Here is a 16,050-nt window from a genome sequence, read left to right as displayed (position 1 = left end):
TGAAAAATGGCTTAAAACGATTGTATACATATTTTCGGCCCGTGATATTAATACATTTGGAAAACGGGTACTTATCAAACAGCCCTCGTATAACTTGTTAAGGTTTTGTGTAACCCGTGCGAAGCCGGGGCGGGTCGCTAGTAATATTTAGCTTTAGATTTTCGCTTATCTACAAACGATTGTTAGCTACTTGGTTTACGCCCCCGGGTCACGTGTCACTGGTTCGATTGACTCGCTTGTGAATCAGAACACAAGCTGTTGTTACTCGGCTCGTATAGCCCATAACGAGCGGGCGAGATTTATGCGACCCGCGACCAGAGGTTATAGGTGAGTTGGATTAAGCTATCGTATAGTATTATAGTATCAGATACATCGGAGCGTACAAGGTATTCACAATATCTACACACGTTTCTTTCACAATAAAGATCATATTACCTAAACGACTTCTTTTGATTTTTAAATGTTCTTACTAAATGCCTAAATGGCTCGTGTAGCCATAGTGAGCGGGCGAAATTTATGCGACCCGCGACCAGATAATCTTCTCTGTACTTAACTACTTAGTACTGGGCATTAGCATGTCGAGCACTAGCACGTTTACCTTATTAACTTATAGGTAAGTCTAATCTGATCAAATTAATTGCCGCGAATGTTCGCATCCATAACATTTTTCACACTCGCAAAATCTCTGACTGTCACCTAACTGTAAAAACGACTTAATGACCCGAACGAGCTACGCGAATCTCGACTTTACGAGGACCCGTTAAACCGTGAACGCAGACTATCTTCCGAACAATATCGTGTTGTTTTGTATGACCAGTGATAACTCAAGAATTGAATACAGTTATACACCTTTTAATGATGGTGTAATAAGGCCAAATGCAAAACTAAAAATAGACTATAATATCACAAGTCCTTCAGAAGGATATTTTCAGCTCACAGAGTATTAGTGGCTATAAAAAAAGACTGAAAGTTAAGGTGACAGTCCATTTCCAACCGCAGCTGCACTACTGTTCATTTTACTATGGAAATTGACAGTAACAGCGACGCGTTCAGTACCAGTAGTGAAGCTGCGGTCAGAAATGGAATGTTACCCTTACAATACAGTCACTTTTAAAGGTGTTAAGTTCAACGCCACGAATTACACTGGTTTAGCTTGGAATTCTATTTGGAATTCTATTCTACTTGGAATGATATTCTACATTTAATTTTCAACATACGCGCCTGCAGATCGTAAGTACGAGTACATGTGGACTCAACTAAAATGATTGGTTACGCTTTCATACTCATTTATTATTATGTGGTGGGCGCAAGACGTCTAATAGGTGTGTGAGGTATCTAGTAAAACAACCGTTCGGACCAATGACTGGTTTATTACTGAAGCATGCAGGTACAGCGTCAATACATATCACTCCTCCCACATTATTCTGGGAACCTGACAACAAAACAGACAATATTTTAGGTATAAGTAATACAATAAACTTATTATACTAATAATCATTTATAGTTAACCCTTTTAGTTCTAGGCCTTAAATTACATCGGCGGGGAACCGGATCCGACTGGTTTTCAGTCTGCTCGTTCTGAGCCAGCTGCTGCTGCTGCGCTCGCGGGCGCAGCCGATGCGAGTCCGCGGGGGACGCGGGCGGTACAGGGCTCGCGGGAGCCGACGCGGGCGCGGGGCCCGGGGGCACAGAGCTTAGCGTTTCAGATTCTAGTACCTGTCGATCCGTTTCCTCTCCCTCTACATTATTATCATCACACTCATAAAAGTCGTTGTCGGATGCAATGTCTAATGGCTCGTTTATATCTTGATCAATATCTTCAATTGCGTCCGGCCTCGACAATGACATAGGTAAGTACGGGGATGAAGGTTGCAACGCCTGTGCCGTCGGCGCCGGAGCCGGAGCGGGCGAAAAGGTCAAAGGGCGCGGGGAAGGCGCGGAAGCGGGCGCGGGCGGCGGCGGCGACTGGTTTGCTTGCACAGCGCTATCTGTCTTATCAGCAACTAACCCACATGAATATCGCAACAGCTGATCGACGTGACGTATACATTTACCGATCTCTCTAACGTCTACAGTAAACATCCTATTTCCGACTTTATTTATTATTGTTCCCACTCGCCATACAGGCTTTTGGGCAACAAAACATCGAACTAAAACAACTTGGCCTACGTCAAATTTACGAGCACCTGCTAAACCAACCTGCTCGTTGTTACTATCGGGTTCTTTGCTAGGTAAAATTAAATCGAGTTTACTGCGTAAATCCCTACCGAACATGAGTTTTGCAGGTGTTTCGTTAGTGCTACAATGGACACTGTTGCGATATTCAAATAAAAAACTCAACAATCGCTCATTAATACCCTCGGTTGACATTTTATTATCGCAACTTTGAATACATTTTATCATTTTCTTAGAAATCTTAGCACAAATTTCGGCCTGGCCATTACTGCAGGGGTGGTAAATCGGTGAGTTTAAATATTTTATCCCATTAACTGCACAAAAATTTCTAAATAAGTCACTATTTATTTTTGGGTCATTATCTGACACTATGGTTTTGGGCAAGCCGAATGTTGAAAATAGGTATTTTAATTTTACAATTAGGGATCTTGACGAGACATCTTTACTCATATGTAAACACTCCAGCCATTTGCTGAATGCATCTACCACGACCAAGTACATCCTTTGCCCAACTTGCACGTAGTCAATATGAAGACGTTCCCAGCATGCGCGCGCGCGAGGCCACGGGAGGGGCGAGCGGGGTGGGGCGGTCCGCAGTTTACTGCATACGGTGCAATTCTGCACAATGCGTTCTATATCGGAGTCCAAACCTGGCCACCAAAGCTTACCGCGCGCAATACTCTTAGTTTTTACGATTCCTAAGTGTCCCCTATGCAATTCCTCTAACATGCGTGCCCTATGAGCCGGAGGGACAACTATTCGATGACCGCGTAAAATACAACCCTTTTCGACTTCTAAATCGGTTTTACATCTGAAATATGGTTGAATATTCTTGCATTTAATTTTACGCGGCCACCCGTTTTTAATGTACTTCATAACAATTTTCATTGTCTTGTCTAAGGCCGTCGCCTCCCTAATATCTTCAAACGATATTGGCAAGGTATTCTCGTCTAAAAAGTTTAAGTATGAACTACCCTCGTCAATGTTTAACTCAGACGGATTCACTACTTTCGGCGGTGCCCTAGAGAAATAGTCAGCCACAACATTTTTTTCACTAGTAATGTAACTAATGACGTAGTTGTAGGCTGATAGGTAAATAGCGTACCGTTGCAAACGCGAGGCAGCCATAACAGATATGCCATTTTTCTTGCCAAATATGGCAAGTAGGGGTCGATGGTCAGTTTTGAGTACAAATGGTTCACTTCGCCCGTATAGGTACTGGTGGAAATGTTTCACTCCGTATACGATGGCTGCGGCTTCTTTGTGGACCTGGCTGTAATTTTTCTCGCTGGGCGTAAGTGCCCGGGAGGCGAAAGCCAGGGGTCGCTCGTGACCTTCCGGCCCAAGCGATATCACGGCACCCAGACCGGCGGGTCCAGCGTCAACACTCAAAACGAGTCGCGCTTCCGGGTCAAAATGAGTAAGGACTCGCCCTGAAGCCATTTCCCGTTTAATAGCGGTGAATGCCTCCTCCTGCTCGGGGCCCCATCTCCATACAGCATCGACCTTAAGTAATTCGTGCAAGGGATTAAGTACACTTGAGGCGCGCGGTATAAACTTCCGATAATAATTTATAAACCCTAAAAACCGCTTTACATCTAAAACATTATTCGGACGCGGGGCATTAACTATTGCATCAATCTTTCTCGGGCATGTTCGAAGGCCGTTTTTGTCAATAACGTAACCTAAATATGTGACGCTCGATTTAAAGAACTCGCACTTATCTTTTTGTAATTTTAAACCGGCATCCTTAATTCGAAACAGAACTTCCCGCAACCTTTCCAAATGAGTCGCCTTATCCGGCCCTGTGATACACACATCATCCAGCCAGATGCTCACTCCGTCTATTCCTACCAGCAGGGTCTCCATTGTTCTCTGAAATATAGCCGGCGCATTGGCCAGACCATATACGAGCCTGGTATATTGAAATAACCCCCGCGTGGTGCTGATGGTAGTGAGCTCCCGGGACTCGTCACTCAATACGAATTGGTTATACGCATTGCTCAAATCCAGCTTTGTATAACGTTCGCCGCCCCCCAATTTCGCAAATACTTCTTCTATGCGCGGCATAGGATATTTGTCAATAATCAAATCTCTGTTTAGTGTTACCGAATAATCGCCTGCAATTTTAATTTTCCCGTTCTCCTTCAAAACCGGAACAATTGGAGTCGCGTACTTCGAAAAGTTCACTGGTACCAGTATACCTAAACCAACAAGACGTTCGAGTTCCTCATCAACTTTATGCTTAAGGGCAAAAGGGACTGGTCGGGGTTTAAAAAAACCTGGTACAACATTTTCCTTAAGGCGAAGTGATATTTTAAATTTATTAAATTTCCCCAACCCCTCGCTAAACAAATCGGCATAAGAATTTAATAACTGTCGAACCTCCCCGGCGTAATGGTCAATGGCTATACTATTATTATTATAATATTCCTCAGTAGTAAATTTAATGCCGAATTTAGCCATAAAATCACGGCCAATTAAGGGCGGACCTCCTTTAGGTATCACATATATCTTAAGTACGTCTTTTATTGAATTGTACTCAGCATTTACTAACAATACACCCATTGGCGTCATTTTATGCCCGTTATAAACACATAATTTAATGTTGCACTCGTGTAACTGAATATGAGAAAAATATTGTTTATAACATTTATCGGAAATCACACTTATTCCAGACCCTGAGTCAAGTTCCATATAAAATTTGTCACCGTTGATTAATACAGTTAAAATAATGGGATCGTAATGTTCATACCTTAAATTGTATAGCGCGCACTCCTCACAGTCCTCGCAAGAAGTTTCCGATTCTCCTCCCTGTGCTTGGATATTGTGAAATCTTAGTTTGCATACTTTCTTTAGGTGTCCCTTAACACCACACTTGCCGCACTTATAACCTTTGTAACGACACGTTTCCGCACTGTGGTTTTTCATGCCGCAAATATTACACCTATTGAAGTCATCGCGTTGATGCCATTTGGAACCCGATGCGACATCCGTAGCACGACCGGCGCCAGCTCCGCCACCGCGACTGGCGCGGCCACGGGCGCCGCCGCGCCCAGGGCTCGCCGCGCTCGCCGCACGGAACACCGGCTCCTCCTTTATCGGCACGTTGCCGATACTGCCAGTTTCGCCTACCATCGCCTGGGCTTGCCTAGCACTAGCCGCTTGCTCTGCGACCTCCAACGCCTTGGAGAACGTAAGGGTCGCCGCGTCTTGTTCAAACAGCTTGTCGCGCTCGGGACCGGAACCCAGACCGAGAACGAAACGGTCCGTCAGCACCGTCTCCAGGGCGGTGCCCAGGTCGCAAAAACTTGCCAACCCGCGTAGCCGCGCCGCCCAGTCTCCTAAAGACTCGTCTGGCTTTTTCGTCGCACTGTAGAACTTCGCCTTATTAGCAAATGAACACTTTTTAATTTTAAAATGTTTATCTAAAACAGCAATAAGTTCGTCATACGTTTTCGCTTCTAAATCACTAGGGTACACGAGATTACGTGCCAAGCGATACGAATCGTCCGAAAGATGCGTTATTAACACTGCACATTTTTTATCGGCTGTAATACTAGTAGCATTTACTTTAAAAAACTGAGTTAATTTCCCCTTAAAAATAGACCACTCTCCGGATTTGTAATCGAAATTAGGCAAAGAACCGAGATAAGACTGCGCCATTTTGTTTTAAATACGTGGGTACTCTCGCGTCGTCGCCAGTGAGGTATCTAGTAAAACAACCGTTCGGACCAATGACTGGTTTATTACTGAAGCATGCAGGTACAGCGTCAATACATATCAGTGTGTCTCATCCAGTGCCTAAGTGATCTGTGACGGTAGAAAGATCGTAAATTGGTTCAAAGTCGTTATCGCCGGTGTTCCCCGGATCGCTGACAGGAGCGGGAATTTTATATTTCTGGGGACTTATTCGGAACTGATGGGAATTTGACATATTAAAATGAAGTGGAGGACGGATGCGTGGATAGCTGCTGTTGATTTATAAATGTAGGAATTAACAACAGTAAAGTTTTAGGAAAATGTAACGCGAGCAACTTGTAAAAGCAGCACAAGAACGATAGATGGATACATCTCAACCCCTCAGGCGAGATTACAAGCTCGCATTGAATAGCTGTTTCGTTAGTCGAAGGCCGGCCGGGGGCTATGCAAGTATGCGTAATGCATAGTAAAATTGGTTTTCTTTTGTTTTGTTTTCGGATTGCTAATTTGTTACATTTAATTCTCATCACGATTAGAGACATTAGCATCTTAAAGAGATAGTATCGTAGCTGTATTTATATATACAATGCAGTCAACCATGAAACCTATGAAAGTATACCTACATCTGTTTACTCCATTTGGTTCAATGGGGCACCGTTGCCGACAACTGTAGTAATAAAATATTATCGATACACTAAATGTCATTGCATCCAATATTTGCTGGTGCAGAAGCCTGAATATAGTTTGAATTGGTTCTACTTAAAATCTTCGGTGTGAGTTGTAAAGTTTTAGAATAGTAGCCATTCACAAGGTATCTTACTACAGTGAAACATCGATAACTCGAACCTCGCTAAGGCTATCTTCCTTGCTATCTTCGTTAACATGAAAAAAATGCTATTTACCTGCCATCAAAGCTTTAAATTTAACGGTTATCTAGTGCAATTTTTACCCTCATATCTCGAAAAATGTAATTTTATCTATGCCTATAGGTACTTACCTAACTCAAAAATATCGAAGCATCACCACTATACAATCTCAAAGTTATTTACTAACAAACCTCTGTTTTTATGCAAGACTAAACTTTACACGTTTGTATAATTTACCTCTCTAATATGAATCTCATTCATTTTACTTCTGTAGCTCGAAACCTGGTTAAGATGAACATAAACCTGTAAGGACCTTTCTAAGTCACGCTTTATAAGACGAACTGCCGTATTCGAACTTCAAGATATTCACAAGAGACGACACGTACTAGATCCATTCTAGATACGTTATAGTTTAGATATCAACTAGTTCTCTTTTGCAGCCCAATTCGGGCAACCAATGTCACTTTTACGTTAGATAGAGTTAGATATCTATTAGATGTGAATTGGATCTCTAAGTCATATCCTGTGGAAATCGTTCAAGAGTATCTTCAGAATCGAGCAAACGTCAAATTTGACAGATTAAATCTTTTTTTTTTAAACGTAAAACGAAATTTTGACATTTTTCTTCAGATTCGTGCTATCGAAGTTCCACTGTATTGACTGTATTAAAATAATAATATGTACTTGTGTTTGGTACCAATACCACAGAATAAATAATAGTACTAAGTACAGAAGACTCACTTTCTAACAAAACGCGTCTGTTACGATCAGCACAGATATGGCCGCTAGGTGGCGACAGCGCCACGCGCGGCTTATGGCTTTCCCCAAAATTGATGAAGAAGAAGAAGAAGAAGAAATACATTTATTCCATAAAGCACACATAAACAGGACAATAAGATGAAAGAAATAAGATAAACAGAAAATAATTAGAACAGCAAAACAAAGACAAATTGGGGCCGAACGGATGTACTTTTAGCTACCTGTAGCAAAGCGACGAAATCGCGCAGTGAGACACGCCTGCCAATACCTGCGCCTTGCAAACAGTATTTTACGAGGGCTGTACTACCTGGCCCCTATTTCACCAAAGTGACAGGTGCGCAGGTTTATATTTATTGGCGATATAATGGAGTTACTTTATTATTAAAATGTTGGTCGCAAACAAGCACCCTGCCCGTCCGATGGTAAGCGGTTACCGTAGCCTATGGAGGCCTGTGACGTCAGCAACAGTGATGTTTTACAATTGTCGCGCCTGTCACCGTGGTGAAATAGGGGCCTGACATTTTATAGTTACCTATGTGTTCAATGGCAAATTCAGCTGTTGTTTCAAAACCATCATCTGGATGACTTTTGCCTCATTATAAAGGAAGAATAATATGAAACACGAATCCGTCTGCAAATATGTACACGTCTCTTAGAATATCTCCTTTACAATTCATCAAAGAGAATGCCAAATGCTTCCACAGAAATTCCGAAACATACCAAGAGGTCAAAGGTAGAATATCATACAAAAGGATGGAGTACACTCGCTGCAGTATTCTGTTAGGATAGCGAGCGCAGAGATAACGGAGCGGCCAAGGTGTTCAGAAATATATGAACAAAGCTTCTTTTATCAAGATGTATACAGTACAAGTTAACCCTGTATAAACGGTTAACTCCGAGTTAGTTGGCTAACCCTGGAACGCGAACCGTAGCCCATGGATGCCTGTGACGTCAGCAACAGTGACATTTGTCGAATTGTCGCACCTGTCATCGTGGTGAAATAGGGGCCTGGCGTCCGATTCAGATTTAACAACTTTGTTATGTATGATACGACCTTGACGTTCGTCTTTGTGATTCTCGCAACGATTTTCACTTCATTTCGCATTCACAAATCAGCGCGAGCGATCTTCAAGGCCGGATAAAAATAAGATGTAAACCGTAACAAGTTATTAAATCACTGAAAACGTCTATTTATGAGTTCATAATATTCCCTGAAAATCACTGAAGTGCTTAGAAACTAGTGGAACTACACAACTTTTTGCGTAGTAGAATTCACAAGAGACGACACGTACTAGATCCATTCTAGAGACGCTATAGTTTAGATTTCAACTAGTTCCCTTTTGCAGCGCAATTCGGGCAACCAATGTCACTTTTACGTTAGATAGAGTTAGATATCTATTAGATGTGAAGTGGATCTCTAAGCCATATCTTGTGGAAATCGTTCAAGAGTATCTCCTGAATCGCGCAAATGTCAAATTTGACAGATTAGATCTTAAACATATCGTTATCGTATGTTGGTGATGTCTAAATGATATCTAATAGATGTCTATTTCAAAATCCGAATCGGGCCCTAAGTTTCATATGAAATGCATTCGTGCTCGAACTCACTCGGCGTTATGAAACTGACGTTAACTTGCTGTATTTGTGTTATACAGGGTGCTTCCTGTAACAGGAGCAATAAATTAAACTGTAGGCTGTACTCCTCAAACTGACCAACATTCAAATATCAAATATCAACATTTATTCAGCAAATAGGCCACAAGGGCACTTTTATTTTGTTCAGCAACTTTTGAAAATAACTCATGTTTTGATTTTTATTACACTTTAAACTAAAGTTTATTCTAAGACGCATGTATTGCAAATTTTGTTAATGTTTAAAGCGTGACAAGCAACGTCAAACACACTGATGTCAGCGTACATTGAAGGCAATATTTATTTTGTATGAAAAAGAGGAAGTCTAAAGGATTCATAATTTTTAAAAGTTGCTGAACAAATGTTGGTCAGTTTGATGAGTACCTACAGTCTTTAGTTTAATTTATTGCCCATGTATATGGGTTTCCTGCGTCCTAACTCATGAAATATTTTGCATCTACGGTAAGCGTATTCAGGAATACTAATCACTGAAAAAGTGTCATTTTGAACGAAAGTTCGATATAAAGAGGCTATATGGATTGTACGATGAAAACTGACCGTGCATTATAGACCGAGCGAAAGCGAAGGTATTCGCTTCAGTTTGGGCATAACCTCTTTTGTATGTCCGGATGTTCTGCTCTACGGACAGTAGTAGTTAGATATACCTAAATAGACCGAACATCACCGATCTAGAAAATAAAATTTTGAAAAAATTTGGTTCTGCTCATATTTAATCCAAATTAATTTCATCTGTAATGAATCTCCCGAACATTCACAATTAGTAAAGTGTCATTCTGACAACAATGTAATTGTACTCTGGAAAAATATAATGTAACTGTTAGACTGTTAGTTTATGTTTTTAAAGGAAGAGCAAATACGAAAAAGTACCTGCAAAAAGGGAATTAAAATAAGTATCGAAAGACATGAAAACTTATCAACATAAAAAATGTAATAAAGCTAAGCAAGCGTAGAACGTGGAAGGCTCTCTGACTTTATTAAACTTCTTTCAGGCAAAATGTTTGTAAAAAAACTAATTTAGCTTATTTCTAACTCGCTTTTGTTGTCACGAACAAAGAATTTCTCTAAAAAAAGTCTAGATTGCTGTAGACGGGTCCGATTTCAACCTCGTAATGGAGCCATCTCGACGAAATAAAGTAGCCAATCGGCCTTACACCTGAAATACTGTAACAAGATCATATGAAACCTTCTATAATTGTACTTCCAATCTTGTTCTAAGTGAAATAAAGTTCAATTTTGAAATCAGTGTGTTAGAGATACGCGCTTTAGAAGGTAAGAAGTCGATATTTACGACTGACAGAAAACCTAACATGTTCGTCGCGACCTTAAAAGGGTGGTGAAGAATGTTTCATGTTTTAAGGAGATCGTAATTTGTTTTCAGTCTTAGGTCTGACTTGTGGCGTTGGTTTTTATGTTTTCACGGTTTATCGGGAGAAGATATACAGCCCCAGAGTATTTGTTGTTAACAGATCATTTAACTTCGCACTTACTTCGAACTTCTTCTAACTTAGTCAAGATGACAATCGTATCTCGACAAACGCCTATTATTTCTATGGAGTCTAGTATACTTAGTATAGACTATTGGCTATAAGCCTCCAGAACTTTTACTCATTAGGCGCGGATGAGTAGAAGAACGCCCTGGGGTCGCGCGTTCGCTTCAATCAGGAAGAAATAGTGCGTACCTACTGAATAAATTCTGTACCAACAAGAGAAATAAATAAGGGCCATACGTACTATGAGAAACGCTAAAATTTAACAACGAAATGAAATATAGCATGTCATGCGACTCATGATTCAGAAAAATCGGGCGTTAGGCTGCCTGTCCACTGAAGTGGAGATGAGAGGAGACGTGCGGGAATCAACCAATTTCTCGCATCTCTTTTCCGCTTCGCTCGCTTTCAACCAATGCTACTACTCCCTCACGTTTGTTCTCATCTCCGTCTCAGTAGAAGAGCAGCCTTATGCTGGTTTGGCCTGGTCTTGTTAGTTAGTATCTAAGCTTAAGGCCTGAGTGGACGCTCAAAGCGGAGCGTTCGGCGGGGCGTGTAGCGTGGCGTCGGGCTCACAAGTGATTTGAGCAGCGTGCACTAAGGCCGCTCCTATACGTTTGCATTTGATTAAATGATTAACATGCACGCCGCACGCCCCGCCCCGCTGCACGCCCAACTCGAGCGTCCACTCAAGCCTTACACTAAGCCTTCTGAGCGTTTAATACAGTCTTTAAACATATTATATAATTAACATGTTGTCTGGAAATGAAAGTGACACATTAACTGTTGTTGTTGTACAAATACACAGTGGGATTATAAGTCATGTAAGGGTCATGTTAAGGCACTGACACGCGACTAGACTGGCGAATATCAATAATTAATCAACTTGGAGGCGCAGGTAAATTAGAGTTGTTTTAATTATGTATCGTGACATTGCGACAATATGGCTGGCTGGCTACTTTTGTGAAAAGCAGACACAGAGAAACAGTAACATTTATATTACACGTGTAAATTTTGTAAATAAAATCGTATTAATACCAGCAGTAACAGCTAGTCTTACAACATTACACACAAACATTTTCAGATTTATCAGCTACATATACAAAGTACAGGGACAAAAGTTGTTGTTATCTCACAAAATAGCCCTCAGCCTAAAATAACACAAAGGTGAATTGAGGGCCGGAAGGCCGGAACACAGATCGCTCGGAGTGGCGGAAATGGGATGGTTCGAGCTTTCAATGTGTGTTGTATAAATGATAAAAGTATAATGTACCTACACAAGTAATTATAGTGAAAAATAGAATTAGATAGAAAATAATAACAGGAGTTACGAAAATAATAATATAATTATATAGAAAATAATATAAACACGAAAAAAGTAACTATAGTTTGATCACAAACGCCAGTAACGCCACTTATCTTGTGATGGATTACTGTAGGAATTCATAGCAGATATCAGTGCTACAGAAAAATAAAGTATTTGCATAAATTAGACTACGCCTTTAGACTATAAATAATCCCATATAATACAACATATAGCAATAGCAAACTAGTATGGGTAAGGTTAGGGTTGACAAAGGCCAACTGTACATTTTATGCAAAAGCCAAAGACGCCAAGTAAAATGAAAAATAATGGTACATTAGTATTCAATCAAAAAAAATAAATATTTACCTTAAGAAAGTAAACAACTTCGACGGCAAGAAAAAACTTAAATACTTAATTAGTCTTGAACTCGACCATTTCTCGAGTAAACAATCTAAATGACAAGAAATAAACAAGGCTAATACCTAATGAAAATTGTAAACAATAAACACCATTTTACTTAACGAATATTGGAAAACAAATATAGATTTGCTAATGAACTTTTACTAATTAGTCAAATTTATCTTATTTGAATAAACAAATTATGAGATTCTAGAATATGATAAAATCAAATGGGTTAGTGAGGGTAAATCGTCGAAGATACGTTAATACAAAAACTAATTAATATAAGGTAAGGTATACATTTCGAAAACTGTACATTTGTGATGGCATGTTTGGAGTTGTTAGCCATGTTTGTGTTAAGGGATAACTGAAAGTTTAGGGTGAAGTGGGTTTAGCCAGCTGTTTTTGATATACTTATCGTAATTACATTAAAACGCTTTTGCCAAAATATGAATAACAAATTTGAGGCATTTATTTAGTAACTTCGTCGATTCGAAACCTGATTAAAGATGTTTTGCACGATATAAAAAAAAATCAAGAACAAGCTGCAAAAAAGCTACTAACATGAATTTTTTTTCTAGCTGTTACTTGTATTTGTATTCGTAATCATAATAGTGCTTTTCGTTGCATCACTTATTATTACGTTCTCGTTTTGAGGAATGACGACCATTACTTTGGAAATATAAACAACGACAATACTTTTCTTACTTAACAAAAAATAAACAAAGATATAGATGGTCAACCAAATCTTGTCAGTAGAAAAAGGCGCGAAATTCAAATTTTCTATGGGACGATATCCCTTCGCGCCTATATTTTTCAACTTTGCCGCCTTTTTCTACTGACAAGATCTGGTTGACCAAGTATACCTACAATATAGGTATATCTCTTTGCTCTCAAAACGTTAACTAATTACTGCGCTTGGAAAGCTTAGTAAAGTTAATTAAAATGAGGACGACTGTAATTTAATTTGGTTCTACGTTTTTATTCGCTGGGTAAAATGGTAACTTTTTCACAACGTAACTTGATGTACCTAATTTGCTGTTTCGAAGGTTGAGCTTTACTATAATTACAATATCCTTAATTTACAACTTCAATTTAATAATACAAATCTTACCTAATTAAATAGTAATAAATAAATAAAATACATAAGATGGAAATGTAGAAAATGTATGGAAATTTAAAAAAAAACTAGCGCCGAACAATGGACCCTAAGTCAAAATGGATGGGCTAATTTAATAATTAAAACAATATATTAAAGAAAAACGCGCATTTACATTATTTGAAGTTACATTTTGAAATAAAGTAAAATAAAGTAAAGTAAATTAGATGTAATTATTTTTGAAAAGATGTGTCCCGCCGAGTTTGTTGCCGGTCCCATAATGGGATACCCTCCTCCAATTGAGGGGGGATTTAAATCTTCTCGGGGCAGAGGTGTAGGGTTGGAGCCGGTCTACCTAGCTTTATTTGACGTTCATAAGCGCATTGTAATTATGCCTACTTGAATAAACTATCTTTTATCTTATCTTATCTTATCTAAATGAATGCGCTAAGTTTTCAAAGAATACCTATAATATATTTATAATGAGTTTTAAGTGATTAAAAGGTGAAATTTGTTATTTTAACTTAATAATATTTATTGTCTGAGTCTCACGAAATTTCTGTTATCAACACTAGAACGGTCAAATAAGAACTTAATATTTAGCACATGCGGGTCTGACCAGTGCCGGATTAAGGTATTTTGGTGCCCTAAGCATTTTTAGACCATGGTGCCCCCTCTCCCTAGGGTCATCAAGATTACATTGAATTTTCTTGGTAAATTGAGTGACAGTAATTTTCAATCCGTCACATCATTTTATCGCGGAAATTGACAGTGCTGCAGCAGTAACTTTGCACCAGGAATGCTGCTGCAGTCGCCATCCGAATGTCACCCCTCTCAAAGTTGGCTGCACTATATATTAGTATAAAACAAAATAGCTTCCCGCTGTCTGTCTGTCCCTATGTATGCTTAGATCTTTAAAACTACGCAACGGATTTTGATGGAGGGAGACAAGAGGAAGGTTTATGTATATATTTGTTAACTCGTGCGAATCCGGGGCGGGTCGCTAGTACCTAGTAATACCTTTAAAATGATAATGAAAACGCGAGCGTAGCGAGCGCGAAATTTTTTCGATAGAAAAAACGCAATTCGATAGACAATTGTACATTTTTACTGGACGAGGCCGAAGGCCTAATTCCGCATAAGGCTGGACGTCCCGAGAGTCCGACCGCGGCACGTTATCATACTTACAACCAATGGCGAAGTGTGAGCTAGGCAGAAAGCCCAGCTGCTAGAGAGGAAAGCTTGGATTTGGATCAAGCCCAAAGGCAGAAAATCGACTTTGGCGTAAGGTGGAAGGCCTCGCATAAGACATAATAACGCCGAACTGCCAAAGAGTGGCTTGAAAACGAATCTATAATCTATGTAATCACGACTCTCCTAGTGCCCGCTCTTTGGCATCAATCGAAAGCGCGACTTGATAGGATAGTTTTCGGCTTCGGCGGAGCCCCTTATAACACTTTGACAATTAGATCGTAGGATCGCGGCTATGCAGCAACTTGGCCTGGCCGACAAATCTGGCGTGCAAGAGAGCAAAATTCGCTATATAATCGGTAATCTATGTCGAAAAAATCGGCTGGCCGCAAGCCCGACGGCAAGAATTTTTGGCCATGAGCTTGAGGGCCTCCGTGTATGGTCAAATCAAATGCCTACGATTTACGTGCTCTCACTCTCTTACTCCTACAACCCTTCGTTATTAGATGTGGACTTTTACACGTATAAAAAGTTTCATATTGTAGGTACATACTCCACTAAGACTGCAATGCTAATTTGCTAATGCAGCCTGTGCATTTTTTTGCCTACGTTTTTGGTGCCCCCCTAGACGTGGTGCCCTAAGCACGTGCTTGTTTTGCTTATTGGTTAATCCGGCACTGGGTCTGACGCTTAAGTTGATGATGTTCTGAAATTGAAATAACAACAATCAATGAATTAATGAAGTAAAACAACTAACTAATCGCCCAAACACCGCTGGCACTCTAATTAAGCACAAAGAGTTAGCGCAGCGCGGCGGCGCGCGATGTTTACCGCAATCAACCTGACAGACGGCAGGTCAAGTGCGCAGACCTTTACCGGAGCGCTCTCGAGGCTACTCGTCATTTGTTTGAAACACAATACTACGTGCTTTTCATGTTTGCCTGGTACCTTGATGCTGTTATTTTTAATAAAAAATGATATTTCGCTGTCGAACGTATTTTTATAGTATGCTCTGAGATTTCAGAGAAAATATCTAGGAACAGATAAAAACTGCTGCCAAAAGACACTTGTTGTAGCACTAGGTAGTGCGTAAAATTCGCTAATAAGCAAAATAAAATTGCTCTGACAAGTTTATTCTTAGTTTGAAGTAGTTTGAACCTTGTTTTTTTTTCAAGTACTCTTACGTTTTTAATGTTCTAAATTCTCTAAATTTTGATTTATGACAAGCCGATATGAATCAAGATGCCTAAGATATGGACGCTACTCCACTCATGAACATAATGGACAATTTTAAAACAGCTGTTAAAACAATGTCACTTTGCACTCAACATTATTGTCCAAATGATTGCTATCATTTCGACATATTCGACACCACAGATAACATCAAGCTTTTTGCGCATTGATTTAACTTCT

General features: G+C 39.9%; 3 protein-coding genes across 3 annotated transcripts in view; 1 reads left to right on the top strand and 2 right to left on the bottom strand.

Moving 5' to 3' along the window:
* Positions 1-16,050, bottom strand: part of LOC134647819 (dual specificity calcium/calmodulin-dependent 3',5'-cyclic nucleotide phosphodiesterase 1) — a 253,094-nt gene that overhangs the window by 93,797 nt on the left and 143,247 nt on the right. The window lies entirely within an intron of this gene.
* The window catches only part of LOC134647782 (maltase A1-like), a 108,387-nt gene that overhangs the window by 2,188 nt on the left and 90,149 nt on the right, over positions 1-16,050 (top strand). The gene's annotated exons all lie outside the window — the stretch shown is intronic.
* Positions 1,495-5,946, bottom strand: LOC134648170 (uncharacterized). The gene is made up of 3 exons (XM_063502650.1): positions 4,856-5,946; positions 3,378-3,664; positions 1,495-2,003 (listed from the first exon to the last, which is right to left on the bottom strand). The coding sequence occupies exons 1-3, from the start codon at positions 5,839-5,841 to the stop codon at positions 1,495-1,497; spliced, it is 1,782 nt and encodes a 593-aa protein (XP_063358720.1). The 5' UTR covers positions 5,842-5,946.

The sequence above is a fragment of the Cydia amplana genome, chromosome 5, assembly GCF_948474715.1.
Source record: "Cydia amplana chromosome 5, ilCydAmpl1.1, whole genome shotgun sequence".
NCBI classification, from domain to species: Eukaryota; Metazoa; Arthropoda; class Insecta; order Lepidoptera; family Tortricidae; genus Cydia; species Cydia amplana.
Note: the sequence above shows the minus strand (reverse complement) of the source record. Positions and strands in the feature narration are given on the sequence as shown.

Coding starts and splice junctions, on each gene's coding strand:
- LOC134648170 (XM_063502650.1), bottom strand. CDS start 5,841: ATGGCGCAGTCTTATCTCGGTTCTTTGCCTAATTTCGATTACAAATCC. Junction 3,665..4,855: donor TATATGGAACTTGACTCAGG/GTCTGGAATAAG, acceptor TGCTGTATGGAG/ATGGGGCCCCGAGCAGGAGG. Junction 2,004..3,377: donor CCAGTACCTATACGGGCGAA/GTGAACCATTTG, acceptor CATGTGGGTTAG/TTGCTGATAAGACAGATAGC.